Genomic DNA, 18,270 nt, shown 5'->3' with positions numbered 1-18,270 from the left:
TTTTGTTTTCATTCCGGCTATAATTCAAAGTGAGGTACTTTAGACAGAGAATACAAAAACGCCCAACAGACCATATAATTATTCAAAAACATATAATCTATTTACGAAAAATACATAAGTTGTTTCAGACACATACTTTTAGCATTACATATAAAGCGGGTCCGTCAAATTCTCAATGTGCTTTTGGTTAAAAAAATCGATATGAATTTGGGAGATAAAAATTGTTTTTAACCTGCCGGTCTAGACTTGTGATAAAGCGGCGCCGGTCTATCAACTCACTTATCTAATGTCAACTTAGGTTTACATTTTACGGACTCTTATTACTTTATCGCACTAATTACATGTTTAATTATAAGTGTAACATTCATATTGTGCCGTACACAGTCAAATCTGTCGCGTCTTTATATCTTCAAAGACGGTGAGACGGCGTCTTAATCATTAACGGAGTAAAATAACACGATTTCCATTTTTAAACAATCAAAACCAAAAAAAAAGCAAAACAATTAAATCATCTTGTAACAAAGAGTTACATTGTTTCTACATTTAATCTATATAAATAACATTATTTCCATATCTTGCAAAAGCATCGACATGGTGTGGATGAGTATTTCCAACGTCTTTTAAAACCGAACAATTTCAATTATTTTCAGAGAAGTAATAATTGTTGGTTACGTTAATAAATTAGTTAAACCAATTTTCCTGTGACATCAACTAAGAGTTTATTGGTGCGTAAATAACCCCTCTTGTTGAAATATGACAGATGATACGCTGGCTATAAACAATAGAAGCGATAGCGCAGATAAAGCGCTGATTTATTGAACCCGCGCAGAACTAAATCAATTACGTGAACGATGACCGATATTGGGTGATAATTAATAATTTCATTTGTTGGATTATTTTTCACTAGATTTATTTCTTTTAAGTTAATATTAAAATGAAGAGCAATTTAAATTTACAAAATCTTTACAGCAAATCTCGGTAATCATTCAGTAACAGTTGCTTGAGTTAGCTTGGCCGCTTTTTAATCAGTATAATTCGGAAATCACAACTGTCGAGGAGCCTTTCGTTTAATAGAGCCTTCTCTTTATTTCGGTGATAGGGAAGTGAGATCAAAAATGAATTCTATTTGATCGACCCTCGAGATAAAGTGAAGCGGCTCCGCAAACTTTAATCGATTTTTCCATTTGCAATTACGATTCCCAATCTCCTATTTAATGAAATTTTTACATTTACCGAACACTCTTCACTGATTTTGTGAAAACTCTCTTCACAGTAATGCAATGTACACACTAATTTCCGTCACGAAGAAAACGCCGCTGTTCGCGTAAATTAAATCCGGATATGGTGGAGAGGGACTTAATAAAACGTTTCGCGTCGATAATTTGGAAATGTTTCCCTAATTTAGAATCAGAGATTGGAAATTGGATGCTCTAAGGTACTAGATATCTACTAAACACATTGAGTACTGTAAGAAGTTAGTGAATAATTGCACAATTTAAAAGTTGGTAGAAAACATTCTCCTACCCTAATTTTAATCATAAATCATAATAAATGAACTATTGTATGATACGGTATTTAAGATTAGATTAATTTGGATAAGTTCTAATCTATCCATAATATTATATTAGGCCTCAGGCTAGAGGCAATCTCTAATAGGTTTCTCTAAAAGTGGAACTAAATTTAAAATATATTATGTTTGAGACTAATGTTAAAAAATTTCTTTGAATTAAGCGAATATCTTAGTTTCAATAAGTCATCAATTAGTGGTGTTTGAAACACCATGGTTGCTTAGTTGATCCATAAGATAGTCCTCTGTCCTAGCACAAGTAGCGCCATCTATATGTGTAGTAAACTTGCAGTGTCCCCACGCCACGCTCCTCGCGCGCTAGCGCCCTTCTCATTCACTCATTCGCCATTGGCGTTTCGTGATTCGACGAAACAAATTCAGTCCCACTCCGCGCGTCGCGGTGTAGTGTCGTGTACTTGTTAATTTTTTATTGCGCCGAAAGCATTGTTTGAAAAACACGCTCAGCTGATCTATGACATAACTACATATTTCTATAGTGCTGCAGCTATATCAAACATAGGAATCTGAACAGATTTTTCTCGTGTAAAACCTTCAAGGACTGCAATTTTCTAAAATTAAAATTATAGCGTCGCGGAGAAGCGACCTAACCGTGTGACTGGATCCTGTGAATCGATACTTTTAAATGATAACATGGATTTAATTATGTGTTTTAGAAGACGATGTGATTAGTGTGCAACTGTGAATTGTGTTGTATCTTGGGTTTTGTTCCGATTTTTGCTGAAAGAGGTAAGTTATCGTATTGATTTGACGTAGGTATACCTGTGGCTTGATAACGCGCTAGGATTTGTTTTGAGGCGATAAGTGTAAACGCGATAACCGCACAGACAATAAGGTACGATTGAATATCTTAATAAATTTTGTGTCGATGTTACTTCTAGTCATGAGGTTCATCATAAATAGTAACCACATTTAAAATAAATGTAAAACAATACTTGCACCTCGCGTTTGTACATCGAGGTATGTACTTAAGGATAACTTTGTACATACGAATAAATATTACTTTGGTACCAAACAACAATAACCTAACAAATTATCTACAATGACTATCATTGAGTAAATAACGTCAAAATTGCGTATACCTTTACGTATTTTTATATTTTTTTATATTCTTTTTAATAGTCTAATTGCTGCATGACGATGGGATTCTTTCATTTGAAATCATCGTTAAAATTGTGTATTTAAATACTATTTTTATCTATTATACAGTATTTATACCTTACACACCTGATGAGTGGAAATCGTTACGTGCAAAAAATAAATATATTAATTCACGTACACCTCTAATATTCCACAGTAGAATTCCTAAACCAGTCGTCCCATTGGTATTCTGTCGCTAAAGTCAACGTCAGAAAAAGTATAAAATAGTTTATGGTCGAAACAACCGGATACTCTGTGCAGGCCTGCAAAGAAATAAACGTAAGAGTGCGTTGCACCCGCCACCTGAACTAAACCTAGCTATAGCTTAAACTGCACTTTCTCATTTGCAAGTCGAAAATAACCATCGTCCGACTGACTCACGCATATTTACGACTCGTCTTCATCGACGATTAACGTCATATGACAATGCCTACGCGTTAGAATTTTTAAAATAGCTTTACACAATTCTTCGCTTCTTGGGTAGTCTTATTATTAACTATTCGATTTGCCATTAATCGATGCTGAAAAATATAAATATAAGAAGTTGTGATCTCGGCGTTCGGAGATAATTTTCGTTGTCGCGGCCATTATTAATATTGTAAATTGTTGTCGTTTTATCTGAAGTAGAAGCTGCACTCAGCATTTCAGAGACAAGTCTGCAATACATTGAACGCCAGCATTCATAGCGTTGTTGTAATTTATTATTATTGTACGCTCGAGAAATGTGTTTAATACTTAACACAGACTACTGTCTGCCGTATTATTTATGGGGGCATTCACTAGTCTAGCCTTAGATTTTTCATTTCTGACTTAAGGAACATGTGATGTGAGCTTCATGTATAGTTATTATACGCTAGTTTTGATAATATTATTAATTGACATATAAAATATAATCTATAACGATCAAAAAATACTTTGATGTCTTTAACCTCAGTACAAAAATATTTGTCTAAAGTCTAAACGTTAAATGCTCAAAACTGACTTTTTCGCAATAAAGTTAGTAAAAAGTAAAGTGTAATTCGCTTCCCTAAACAGATTTATCTGCGGTAAATTTTTATTATGCAATAAATTGACAAATTTTATATGCGCTTTATTTCTTGACAGCTCTTGCCGGTACTCGAAACGGTGGAATATAAAAGTTGAACAGTGCTTGCGAAAGCCTAGCTGAATAAAAATAGTGGAAATTTATTATTGGCGTTTTGAGTTACGACGCTATCGGCGGGCCTCTACTTTGTAAATCATTAAACCCCAATTAAAATTGCAAAATATATAATCATTTTAAATATTTCGCTTTTGCGTTAACGAACACAGGCAACGTTCATAAACCTCCTTCATACACTGATCAAATTAATAACGCTGTGAAGATGCGAAAAGCACGATTGTTTAAGTATTTAATTTTTATTTCAGCCATTAAACACAAATTATATTTTACCCTTTTGGCGTACCGTGTAATCGTTTCCGAGCCGTTAAAACATTTCCCATAACTCAGCTTTCCTCCAAATAACTACCTATGTAAACAACGTTTTCAAATATATTGCAATAACAATCGCGTAAATCTAATACAATAGCACTCGAGCTCCACAATGTTGTACATCGTTATAACACTTGGGAGAGAGATAAAAAAATAAATAAACCCAACACTATATCGATGTGTGCTCAATAAAAACGGTGAAACGGGTGCGTGGGCGATGATGATGAAAACAAAGCATAAAGCAGCCTCGGCCCAAACACACGTCCTATACCAACAGCCGCTCTATATTACCTAACACCTACTAATTGCAGGTAAAGCGCATTAAATCTAATTAGTACGTCGAGTAGCGAGTTCGATGACCGCGCTAACATTCGGGATTCACGCGTCCGACAAAGATCTGTTTGTTCTGTATATTTTATGGCTGCTTATAAATTTTTAAGCGGGAACGTTATGCTGCTATCATTTGCATTCGTCCAAGCCGTTTGCGTCTCGGTGGTATTTAGATTTATGTGCGGACAGCTTGTTATTTATTGTTTTAATGACTCGAGATGAAACCGATACATACAATCTACTCACTCCTTCGTCATATTCCGTTCAGTGTAGTACGCTGAGCTGATTAAAAGTATCATTTCGATTCGAACTGTTTCTTCATGCTTGCTGATCGCCAAAAACATATGTAAACTTATACTCCCAGTTACCGTCTACGGCAGTGAACCACCACATTATCGTTTATATATATATATATATATATATCTCTATAAACAAGTTTTTCATTTAATTGGCTCCATTTTATTCGTGAGTATTTTCCATTTGCAAGCACCGAATTAAATTCCGAGTAGTACTGTCAAGTTACACATAGGTCGAGTACGCCAGCTATAAAATAATTCGTGGCTGGTTTCTTAAGTTAATTGCTCAATTGGGTATCCCACTAAAGTGTAAGACTGTAGGGCCCTCGGGGTATGCCCTTTGTGAGCTCGAGTCTTTGTGCCTCGCGCCTTTGACACTGGCGGAGAAACCACTGTGCGGGAATAATATAAGCTCCGTTATTGTATTTATTAAATCTTATATTTAAGTGTCTTACGATTATTTTCTACTTACGTCATATCTTTTCAGTAGATAAAGCACTGTAACGAAGACAACTGCTTCTCACCCTTCCTGCATTGTATTGACAGTTGTACGGGCAATTTCGTAACAGAAATGAAATATTCTATTTGTAAGAATTCCGTTACATGTCCAGCCATTAAGTATATTAACGAGGAGGTTGCCCCGCTGGGCCTGCTTCGTCGTTTATCAAATTATTTATACATGCAGCCCATACCACCCATCGACTTAGGGCCGACGCTTTTGGGCGACACAAACGGCTATTTTACACTAGCTAGCACTGGTTTAACTGGTTGGTCATAATATTGTTATATTACTAAAAGCAATTTAAAATAAACGTTACGGTGCCGTGTGATTTACTGTAAAATAAACTTAAAAGCCACGTAAAAGAGAATAATAACGTTGGCCAATGACGTCGTTCGTGTATCTACAGCCTAAGAAGCTTATTGAATTTTAAAGGTTCTCGTTTCGTAAACCAGTGATGTTCGGACTTTAATTTATTAGATATTATAATATTATTATATAGATTATTATATAGATATATAATTAAAGCTATTTGCTATTCAATCAGATTGAAAGTTTCTAAAGTTATACGTTTCAATGAAACCCGTAAATGCTATATACCTGTTTACATTTGTATACTATTAAACGATATAAATTCATGATCTACTTACCAATCAAACAATGGTAGTATAAAATATTGCTGGTAGGTAGGAACGACAACGAATTTTCTCAACTACCCTCTATGAGATGTTCTGTTCCCGTCGCGTAATAATCTAAACGAGTAGTTAGAATTGCACGAAAATGGAGCGGCCGTTAAGGCAGCGTGGCAGACATAAACAATGAATGTTTATAAAATATTCGACAAGCATTATACGCTTGTAATGACTACTTACCGCTGGTTATGGCCTAAACATAACGGACAATTATGCGCTCAGAATATTAAACACTGGGTGTTTTGATTGTTCGTTCGCTTTCCCAAGGCAAATATTTTACTTTGACCAACCATCACCTTAGCTATCATATCTATATTTTATTGTTGGTATATATCTATACAGATTAAACAGATATATACCAACTATAGTAGTAAAAATTATTTCCAAAATTGTTCTAGGCGTCTTCCATTGGCGGGGGGAAACCAAGTCACACCCTTATAAGCGGATTTTACATTAACGAATTGATTTGAGATGGCATTTAAACACCCAAAAATACTAATCTCCATCCATGTTTTTTATAATCTGTTACTGCCTCTATCAGTTTGCACTTGATGCGTAATCAGAGCGTCGCCTTGGACGAATTGAACATTGGATCACCTTGCGAGCTGTACAAACATGATTTATTGTTTATAATAATGGATATAAAGTAAATTTAACGACCGAACCCAATAATAAATCCACAATCTCAGATTGAAAACAAATTAAGATCAGACCGTGACAGTCGATCGATCCCTATCTGCATTCCAATAACCAAACCCTACGAAGAAAATCCATTTTTGGCAACGAATAGAATGAAATCTCTTCGCACTTATACCTATTTGATAATCAATATACCAAATTAAGATAATAAAACCGTACAAATAATTTTAAAATATATACTATGTTTAATACATATCAAATAGCTTTTTAATTTTTTTTAAAACCTGGTGAAAGTTAAAATACATATGAAGATTAGATATTGGCACAGTTGAACTGTCATTTTCATACAAAGGTCTATCCACACACATCGATCCAACCTACCATGGATAGCTTGTATCGACAGATTGCTATGAGCACTCTTTTATCAATATTTGGATTAAGATGTCTATCTCAGATGGTCAAAAATGGTTTGAGATAGGTTATTGGGTTAGGACGTGAGGTAACTACTGTTGCTTGAAGGCTGAGCCATAGTTTAGCAGACGAAAGCGCGGTCGCAAGGTAGTAAATGTGTATTTTTTCGACTAGGCCTATGGCTAACCGGTTGATATTTAATGCAATCAGGTCACCGTGTTTCTCTCATTGGCGCCAATTAGAACCAAATACTTTAGAACAGGCATCTACCAAATGTATTTTAATTTTTATAACCTTACTCTCGACCCAATTGAACATTCAAATCGTTATGGTTTCACGAGACCAGATTCCCGACAGAGACAGCCCCGGTAACTCGCCTGTTTTATTATATAATAATAATAATTATTCTTATAAAATATTATCATATTATCAATATTATTATCATTATTATAGTATAACATATCGAAACCGAAACTCAATCAAAATAGATCGTTTCACAGTGCAAACCTCACCCTATTTCTCAAAAGAATAAATTATTCGCTTAGTTATAGAGCTACGGCCCAAAATAATGATTCTCGTTCTCCACAGTCCGTTATAATATTGTGAAGGAGCATGTAACCCGGTGTACTGATAAGGTTGTTTAATTACAATATGATAGAGCTGCATGATTTATTGATATTGGTGCTGATAAACTGATAACAGCTGCGACGACCAGATACCACTGCCTAACGCCACTCGGAATTTATTTTTAATTCTAGATGATTCTAATCAAACGTAAAAAATTAAAAAATTCAATTGCCTGGTATTTTTCAATGGAACGCAATTTATTTCAACGATTGAACTATGACAGATTGTATCTATTGTTCTTTTGTCGCCATATATCTAAAAAAACATGATTGAATTAACTGTTATATAAAAATGTTGATGATAAGACTCTCGATGACAAATGAAATTGGTTTCACATACGGGAGTATTTCTCGGTAAGACCCGACTCTGAATGTTACGCCAAAAGACTGGGGAGAAAATGGCGCCTACAAAGCGTTTCATATAAAATCATTTCTCCCTAAAATGCCGAGAAAAATCTATACGTAACGATAAGAAAACCCACGTTATCAATGAAATCTGAATGCTTGAGGCAATAACATAAAATTTAGTTTTATAACACGTATCGTAAACTTGTAATAGTGTAGTTACACGGTATAGCGTGTACCAGATTGAGTGATAACCGTTGATAACGCGTGTTACCTCTCTTATCGCTTTTGGCAATTTTTGACTTTTGACAAATTCTGTACAGATTAGAAATGCGACTTAAACATGTACGTTTGTGAAATGGGTTCCACATGGTGACGTAGACGAAGATATCATCTATATAGATCCTTTTAGTGCAGTGGAAATCATTCAATCGGATAGTTGTTTTAGCTAGGGTCAGAAGAAGGTGATTTACATTATGGCCGGGGGTTGTCCCAGGGAAGGGGTGCGGGGGGTTCGGTAATCACGTCAGGGATACACCCTTGTGAAAAATTGTAGTCTGCCAAGTCTTTGCTAGAATGAAACGCTTGGAACATTAAAGTAGCTTGGGCCTCCGACTACATTTAAAATCTTGTCTCAATTACTTAATAAATCGTTTTGTTTATGGTTCTTTCACTTCACTTCTGTGTTTTAAATATTAAGCTAAAGAAGATTTTCTAATTTTTAAAGATGCGTAATACAGCAACGCTCGTTTATTATTACGAGTTAACATTTTAAATAACAATTCATACTCGATTGTTCGCTTAAAGCCTGCACTGTTGAAACAGTCGTTTGTTATGCTCACAATGAACCTTTATAATTTATATTAGCGCACAAACAAATCCCTAATTTATCGAAAATCACCCGAGTAGCAGCCGAGGAATTTTCGTAATAGCAACATTAACTAGAAGTGTAGTACAAACAAAACAAAACTTTATCGCCCATAAATTGGGGCGTGTATTGGTGTGGGGTGGAAATTTGCCAGGCATCGATTATTTGGACAAACAAGACTTGCAATAAATCATCCGTTCCCGACTACCTGAGCGATCGATATCAAAAAGACCCCATTTTGAAACAAAGGGAAGTGACAGCTTCTAACACTGATCAGTCATTACGGGAACCGCTGTTTAAGACTAGAGTATTCATTTAAAAAATATTTATATAATATATGTAATTAATTATTTATTTACCCATGAAATTGAAAAAGTACGATTTTATGTTATCAATTTAATTATTTCTTAAGCCAGGGAGTTATTCACCCAAGTTACTATTAAACTCGAATGACGTGGCATATGTCAAATATATATTGGAATTTGAAATGAATATAATACAATGGCGGAATCAAAAAAATTCCGGAATGTGAGCAATGCGGGCTTAATCTCACTCAGATCATTCAGACTCAATGAACGAACAAGGGACCGATCTAAAAATAGTGTCATTCCCCAAAACATTTCATCACATGCCACTGCGGTTATATTTTTGACAATATCAAATATCAATACACGACGTATATTGATATAAATATATTATTAAAAACTATGTAGGACAAAAGGTAAATAGCCAGTAGTGTCGTTATCAAAGACTACAATAAGATGTAATTTACCAGAATAAATAATTTTTTAATTGAATAAAATTAAACATAACGAAACGACCATTTTTTATAGTGTCAGCCGGTCACAGCACCTGTTTCACAGAATTAGATGTAGATAAAGTGGCCCAGGTAAAAATATTTTATTACCACGGGTACACGTATTGTTTTAAAAATAATAATCTGAATGCGACACTCTAAGCTTAATAGCGTTGTAAAAATTATGCGAAATTCTTCAACATTTGTTTGCGAATTGGCAGTCTGCCTTCGTTTTTATATTTCACTAAAATTTAGTGCAAATTTTTTCTGAAACGAACACGCATTGTTGACTATCTATCGGCCTTGGAAGTTTTATGACCTCTTCTGTTGTTTTAAGGGAGGTACAAGAAATTACAAAAGAATCGGAACGCTATTGGAAACATTAAAGGCAAATTAAGTTTCTCTAACTTAATGATACTTTGTATTTGTTAGATTTACAAATTAACTTATAACTTTTGATTCTTATCTTCCGCGATTATAAAAATAATAACTGCAAATGTAGAACATTTGGTCTACATTGGAAGTCAAGACATGGCACATTAATTATTAATTAATATTATTGTTATATTTTCTTATACTTATTTATTTTTTTATCTCAGGCATACGAGGGTGTAATTATACACTTTGTCGAGACAATATAGGGGAGGAAACAAAGACCAGTAGGTACCTTTATGCAAATTAAACATTTATACGTAGAAAACCAACAGCTTTTCCAAGAAACTAATCTTCGTCTTAATGTTTTTATTTTAGTAATGAGAGAAATAATCTCATATAATGTTCAAGCATATGCATTTTATTTATTAAAGCCTCCTATTTCAAATTGCTTTATCCGCCTTATACAATTAAAATAATAATTATAATTTGTTATTGACTTATACGAAATGGATTTGGGTTTTCACATCAACATGACAACATCTTTTTCGAGATGTCATTCTTATACATCTCCTTTATAGCACACTTAAATGACCTTACATCTCCGGTTTTCGTTTCAATTAAAATCATATCTATATAATATCTCATTTACTGTCAAGTGTCAAACAAAACATAAGCTAATGAGCTAACTATCACATATAATACTTCTCAAGACGGAGATAACCCCTTGCGCATCTGGCAATACTAACTGTCGATGAAATCATGTCATACGACGTGACATAATTATATTTTATAAATTCAATTGGACAGTTTAACAAAAAGTACTTGAGAAAACTAAATAGCGGTAACTTTGCGGTTTTTGCTTTAAACGTGCCTTGAGATCATACTCATACAATTAGGTACTTGGAAAATTGTTGCTTATACGGCATCAAAAAGAATGAACAAACGATAAAGTTACAGTTAGCTGCGGTCTGAGTGACAGGTCCCTGCTTAACCAGTCAGCGACAAGCCCCTGAAGTGAATATCGCTGGAACATGCGAAATTATGAAATGATAAATAAATCATGTCATAAATAGAATTAAATGATCAAAATATATGTTATTATGATAGTCCTTTTCTTCAAGTTTTGAGACTTCTTTAAACTGTTAAAGTAGGTTAAATATATACAAGTGACTCCAAAGATACCAAACTTCGTATGGGTCAAGTTTTAAAGGGTACTGAGCCATTATTAATCGCGAGCCCTCTGGCATTGAGAGTGTCCATGGGCGGCGGTATCACTTAACATCAGATGAGCCTCCTGCCCGTTTGCCCCCTGTTCTATAAAAAAAAACATTAATTTCATACTTTTAATAATTACATGTCAAATGGGTGTTACTTTTGTTAGTATACTCTTAGTTAGTCATTGTTATCTCTGTTTCTTTCTGTGCTGCAGTATGGACCTCTTATAAGTAATGACCATCTGCTTAACTTTCCATTTGGATCGTTTCTTAGCTTCCTCCACATATCTGTCGTCAGTCCATCGCTTTTGTCGTTTCCTTTTCCTGGAGGTCTCTTCCAGCAGTTGGCTTCGGCGGTCTATCATCTTTTAACTGTACACTGTGCAATATGGCCTGTCCATTCCCATTTCAGCAGCAAGGTTGCCACTCCATATTTTTTAGAATGGTTTTAAAACCATTTTTGAAACCATTACTCTCTCAAGTCATCTTCGACTTCACTCTTTTAGCTCGTCGTTGCTTGTTAACGGGTTTTATTTTATTTCAGCTTATCAGAAGTGAAATTGTTTACGCAGTGACAATAAAGTTATAAATTATACTGTGGGTTCTAACAAGAAAGCGACAAAAAATCGTCACGCAACCACCCTTTCGTTATAATATATGGAGGCGGGTTGACAGGGAATTTTGAATGACTAAGTTCAGATAACTTTTTTATGTAGAATAGTTTCCCGAGTTCGTCAAACCCCTGAGGTCACGGGTTCACCTTAGGAATATATTACTCCCGTAACTCGTATTTTACTTATTATTGTATATATTGGGACTATTAAAGATACAAATCGTATTTACTTTTTTACGCATCCTTTAGGGACATTCCCTTTTAATTAGTCAAATATTTTTATCAGTTCGTTTTAACTACCGGTAAACTCACCCGTTAAATATACAAACAGCAGTTCCCACAAACGCAATAAGGACAAATCTGGCGGGCGGGCTTGTCCGTATTTTCATTAGCGGTCTAACTACTTCACTCGTGGTGCTAGTGAACGCGTTTAGCGATTTTTAACCGCTTCAAGGAAATTGAAATCTTAGTTACCTAGCCCGTCTTGGTTCTTCGGCTGTCATTTCTATTTTTAAATTCTATAATAACTAATTTTAAGGCTGGTTTTACCCTAAGTGCGCTAAGTATACAAAAGAAACATTTTCAAATATTATGTCATACAGATAAAAGATGATATATTGTATATACATGAAAATACACGTAGGCGTATAAGTTCAGTATTAAAAAAAATAAGTAAGATTTTTCTAAAGTTCCTTGTACCACGCCACAGTCTATAAGCTTTTAATCAGTTGGCGCGAAGCCAACCGATCGGGCATCAACCTCGACCGGCCATTTCTGTCAAACGACAACCTGTCAAAAATATTCTCACATGACCATTGAACACCTTATGCGAAATAAATCCAAAATTAGGAGGATATATTTTTATACACACATTATAGTAGTTTAATTAAAGGCTTTAAATAATATGGCTGTTGTGCTTGATGGTGAGTTTCGCGTTAAAGTCGATCAAAAAGGACACGATTTAACATCAATTTAGGAACCGATACATTAAATATGCATTTAGCGACACGTCCAAGCTATAACCCGACACCAGCTATTACAGCTCTCACTCAACCAGAATAACGAGCTGCCGAGCCTTAGGTTACGTAAACATTGTTAGCGGTTCGATCAGTTAGGCAAAAGCGATATTGAGTTTGATTATATTTTCGCGACTATACTTTGTGTATCCAAAACTTTTGAGGCGTAAAAAACATCTAAGGGTTAGCGAGCATTCTATTTGGGTTCTTTTCGTGTTATTTTAAAAATAAATAGACTAGTTCCTAAAGTAAGTAGATTACAATTAAAGTGCATTAATATATTGTCAATTGTATTTCCTTATTTAGTAAAACACGTGTTCTACAGAAACAGCTGCACTATTGAATTTTAATTAAAACTTCCTTATTAACAATGCGATGGGTATCTCTTATACCATATTACTAATTAAGGCCTTGTAAAGTTGTAAATAAGGACCGGTTTACCGAAACCGCTACCTCAGAAACGCAACGTGTGTATCTATGTTTGCTTATGAGGATAAAATAGAACTTAATAATATTTTTAAGAAACGTAGATTGCCCCGATTGTTAGAGAACAATTCAAATGTTTGTTTCTAATAAAAAAGCGAGAGGGGCCTCACTAGTGGGTATGGTATAATTGATACGGTCTGCAACTGCCACAGATTTTACGAGTGCATTGTTTATAGTCGCCCGACCACCCGACATTGCGTCCCTACAGAATGCTGTTTTTAGAATATGGCTTCGTAACTCACATGGTCCTGAACCTATGGTTTACGAAATTAAATTTACTCACATGTAATTCAGATTTATCACGTCTTCTTAGAAATATAGACACAATAAAATGCATTGCTTGCAGACTTTTGTTTGATTACATAAGAATTAAATTACTCTATCTAAGTACTGTGATTTAATATCATCCCGTAAGATTTTGTACAGATTACGTTGATCCTATTAACAGCCGACTACTTTCTAAGTCTTCGTGATAGTTGTCCACTTGAACCGTGCGAGGCCTTATTAATCCAGCATTTACTATTGTGTCGTTATAGTTACACATTTTTATACTATTTGCTGAACTGGTAGAAATTTCTCAATACTCTTTTAATATTTCTTCTATATATTTATTACTGAATAAATACCACGTCACCACCCGTCCATTATACTCAAACACTAAATGTAAGTTATCTGAATGAAAAAAGGAGCCCCGGTCTGTTTCACTGATTCACTAAACAGCCTTTTCCAATGCTTTTATATAGAGAGAGCCGAGCTTCAGTAAAAAGCATGAATGCAATGCGGACTACTAACGAGTGAAATTATTTTCAGTTTGTCGTCGAGAATAGTTTCTCGTACTCGAATATTCTTTAGAGGCGGGTGTGTCTTTGCTCGGCTTGTTCGGTTAATATCTATTTAACGAGCCGCCATACACGTGCCAGTAACAGATATGCGCACTGGATGCCTTTCTTGAATGGCCTGGATGCCCTTCCGTTTAGTTTATTCGACCTTTAATTTGAGTCGGGCGTAACAAATCGACCACCCTTGTATTAAATGACTGATATATTTCACTTTTTTTTTTAATTTTTTTGCATAAAATTATGCTAATGGGACTTTTTTACAATTTTCAGATGCGGTTAGAATAGCGCAATGTTAGGCGTGTGGGTGTGGGTGTGGGCGTGCGCGGTGACAGCGGCGGCGGCTCTGCAGCCTCGCTGTGAGGAGATCACCATTCCCATGTGCCGTGGTATAGGATACAACCTCACCTCCTTCCCCAATGGGCTCGATCATGACACGCAAGACGAGGCCGGCCTCGAGGTAAGTGTTCGCATTCCATTTTGGATACAACATTCGACGGGTGTTCATCATCATCCACGAGTACTAATATATAGACGTTATGTATTTATGTTGCATTATTTCATTGCAGGTGCACCAGTACTGGCCACTCGTGGAAATAAAATGTTCGGCCGACTTGAAGTTCTTCCTGTGTTCTGTGTACACTCCTATATGCTTCGAGGACTACGCCATGCCGGTGCCGGCTTGCCGCAGCGTGTGCGAGCGTGCCCGCGCCGGATGTGCGCCGCTCATGCAGAAGTACGGGTTCCAGTGGCCCGAGCGAATGGCCTGCGAGAAGCTGCCCCGGCTCGGCGACCCCGACCATCTCTGCATGGAGGAGAACGATCGCGCGCAGGAACCCGAGCCGCCGCGGCCGCCGCCTCGCCGGCCGTACAAAAACCACTGCAAGGATCCAAAAAACTGCGAAAGCGGCCCGGCTGCAAGCCCGGGCGAGGTCGCAAGCGAGGAGTGCGCGTGCGCGTGCCGTCCGCCGCTGGTGAGCGTGCGCGCCCTGCACAACGCCAGCGCGCGCACGGCCGGCGTGCCCGGCTGCGCGCTGCCCTGCCGCGGCCCGTACTTCACTCGCGAGGAGAAGGACTTCGCGGCCGTGTGGGTGGCGCTGTGGGCCGGCCTCTGCGCCTTCTCCACCCTCATGACGCTCACGACCTTCGTCATTGACTCGCAGCGCTTCAAGTACCCCGAGAGGCCGATCGTCTACCTGTCCGCTTGCTACTTCATGGTGGCGATCGGGTACCTGGCCCGCCTCGTCGTCGGCCACGACGAGATCGCCTGCGACGGGGCCCTGCTCAAGACCTCCTCGAACGGCCCGAGCGCCTGCACCCTCGTCTTCGTCCTCGTCTACTTCTTCGGTATGTCGTCGTCGATATGGTGGGTGGTCCTGTCCTTCGCCTGGTTCCTCGCGGCCGGCCTCAAGTGGGGCAACGAGGCGATCGCGGGCCACGCCCAATACTACCACCTCGCCGCCTGGTTGATCCCGGCCGCCAAGACCGTCGCCGTGCTGTTGGCCGGGGCCGTCGACGGCGACCCGGTAGCCGGCATTTGCTACGTCGGCAACACCTCTTCGGAGAACCTAAAGCGCTACGTCCTCGCGCCGCTGATAGTGTACTTCGCTCTCGGGGCGACCTTCCTGCTGGCCGGCTTCGTGTCCCTATTCAGAATACGCTCGGTGATCAAGAGGCAGGGCGGCATCGGCGCCGGATCCAAGGCGGACAAGCTCGAGAAGCTGATGATCCGCATCGGCGTGTTCAGCGTGCTCTACGCGGTGCCGGCGGGCGTCGTGATCGGCTGCTTCGCGTACGAGGCGGGAGGCCGCGAGGACTGGCTGCAGCGCGTCGCGTGCGGCTCGGCCTGCGGCGGCAAGCCCGTGTACTCGGCGCTCATGCTCAAATACTTCATGGCGCTAGCCGTGGGCATCACGTCGGGCGTGTGGATCTGGTCGGGCAAGACTCTGGACTCGTGGCGCCGCGTGTGGCGCGGAGGCCGAGCGCCGGCGCCCGCGCACCGGGCTCTCGTGAAGGGCGCCGTGTGACGCGAAGTGGCGGCCGGCCCGCCCCCCGCGCCGCCCCCCGCCCCGCTGCCGCTGCCGCCGCCGCCGCCCTCGCACCCGCTTCCGCCGCCTCACGCGCCGTCTGCCTCCGCGCGATCCGCCCAGCCGCTCTCCGACTACGGCCCGGTGTGAGCGCCCTCGACGACCGACCGGCCGACGGAGAAGCGGACGCGAAGGGCCGCGAGACATCGGCGATAGTTGAACAGACTGATGTGATCGTTTCTCTCGTAACGAGCCCCGCGATGTGCCATTTTCGACGATTCTCTGCCGACGGTCAAATTGTAAATGTGATAAACGCACGGCCCGTGCGCAGTTAATATTATATAGTGAGTGGGAGTGAGTGTGAGTCGCGCCTTGTCTAGTCTTAGCATAAACGGAACGCGCGACGCGGCGTGACGAGCGTGTGAACGTAATCTTCAGGTGCGACAGTGATTTTATTGCCCACGCGAGGGGTGTATCTATAGTCGACATAAATAACAATCGGTGAAAATGAGCCGCGACGCAACCGCTCAAACACTCCACATTCCACTTAATATCTGCTTCTCGAGACGGGATTACCTAACGGATTCGCAATGAACCACATTGTCATCAGTACGTTTCAGTACATGTTTAGAAAAACGGGAAATAACTAAAATAGTTAAACGACGGAAGCAGCTATTAAATGGAGTTAGTGAAGTGGCGACATCGAAACACGAGTTTCGGATCACGTGACTCGTTGTAACCGGCTGACTTAAGAATTTGTAAACAAAAATACGTCTCTCTATAGAAACTTCGAGAAAGACGCCGCGGCCGATGGAAACACCGTCTTTTTCTTAGCTTCTGTGGTGGGACGGTTCCGTAAGTCACTGTCGACCACAAACGGGACGTGTCTAAAGTAATTCGGCAATCCTGCCGTTTCGCTCTCTCATATTGTGTATGTTTATAAATAAGAGCGAGACGACGTGCGTTCGAGTTGGACGTGTATCTTTTAGACGAATAAAGCTAATTTACTTTATACCTTTTAATTCTTGGGTAATTGTAATTTAATAATAATTCTAAAATAATGCTGTAAAATTGTACGTAATAATATATTGTATCTATGATTGTGGTATACGTAATAATTTATAAATTAAACAATTCTATAATGATTCATCTTGGATGTGATTAAGTAGGTAGTTCTTGAATACGAATCACCACTAGATGGCTCTGTTTAAATTATTGGTCATCTATTGGTCAGTAGAGATATAATTTACACAGCTTAATGTACAGTCAAACAAATTTTCACATTGTATTGCCACCTATTGGCGAGTAGTAGTAAACTTAACACTGCCATCTATTGTACAATAGAATAAACTTCCTATTTGCTACTTTTCTATGAAAAAACGAGTGCAATAGTTTTGATGTCAATTGTGAAGGAAATAATTTTAGTCTAACACGAACATCGCAGCCTAAGAGAAATAAGAATGTAATTTATTTTATATCCTAACTGTAGATAAATAAAACGACTTTTATGTACAAATTTTGTTGGATTTTTTTTATAAAATTCCTCTTTTAGTTACAAAATGCACAGACGTTAAGACGTCCTTAACTGACGTAGTATTTATTTATTTATTTATTTACATACATACATTTATTATCCTTTCAGACCTTACAGATGTATGTACTTCTGTTCATGTTCTTATTTTCTACCTTTGTTTATTCATTGGTTTTATTCATTATGACACACTTATAAATTATGTAAGGGATGCCGTAGACAAGTAATAATTATGAATAACAAGACTAGTTATGAAATCTTACATTTAGAAAACTGACAGCGCAGAGTTAGTTAGACACCAATATTTGTAATAATTCTTATCTAAAAAATACAACGATTTAATCGTTAGGCTTCTTTTTCTTGTATTTAATAACATCTGAAGTGATGTTCCCCGCGTTAATTTCAAACTTATGATTTAGGTACTCGCCCACGCTATAAAAGCACCTTGCCTTTAAGAACCCAATCACCTAACCC

At 38.3% G+C, this 18,270-nt stretch overlaps 1 protein-coding gene across 1 annotated transcript; it reads left to right on the top strand.

The window, feature by feature from the left end:
• The first annotated feature begins 1,920 nt into the window (after positions 1-1,920).
• Positions 1,921-17,784, top strand: LOC110995386 (frizzled-2). The gene is made up of 3 exons (XM_022262534.2): positions 1,921-2,314; positions 14,512-14,698; positions 14,808-17,784. The coding sequence occupies exons 2-3, from the start codon at positions 14,531-14,533 to the stop codon at positions 16,263-16,265; spliced, it is 1,626 nt and encodes a 541-aa protein (XP_022118226.1). The 5' UTR covers positions 1,921-2,314; positions 14,512-14,530; the 3' UTR covers positions 16,266-17,784.
• The last annotated feature ends 486 nt before the right edge of the window (positions 17,785-18,270 follow it).

The sequence above is a fragment of the Pieris rapae genome, chromosome 4 (assembly GCF_905147795.1).
Source record: "Pieris rapae chromosome 4, ilPieRapa1.1, whole genome shotgun sequence".
NCBI lineage: Eukaryota > Metazoa > Arthropoda > Insecta > Lepidoptera > Pieridae > Pieris > Pieris rapae.
Note: the sequence above shows the minus strand (reverse complement) of the source record. Positions and strands in the feature narration are given on the sequence as shown.

Coding starts and splice junctions, on each gene's coding strand:
- LOC110995386 (XM_022262534.2), top strand. CDS start 14,531: ATGTTAGGCGTGTGGGTGTGGGTGTGGGCGTGCGCGGTGACAGCGGCG. Junction 14,699..14,807: donor AAGACGAGGCCGGCCTCGAG/GTAAGTGTTCGC, acceptor ATTTCATTGCAG/GTGCACCAGTACTGGCCACT.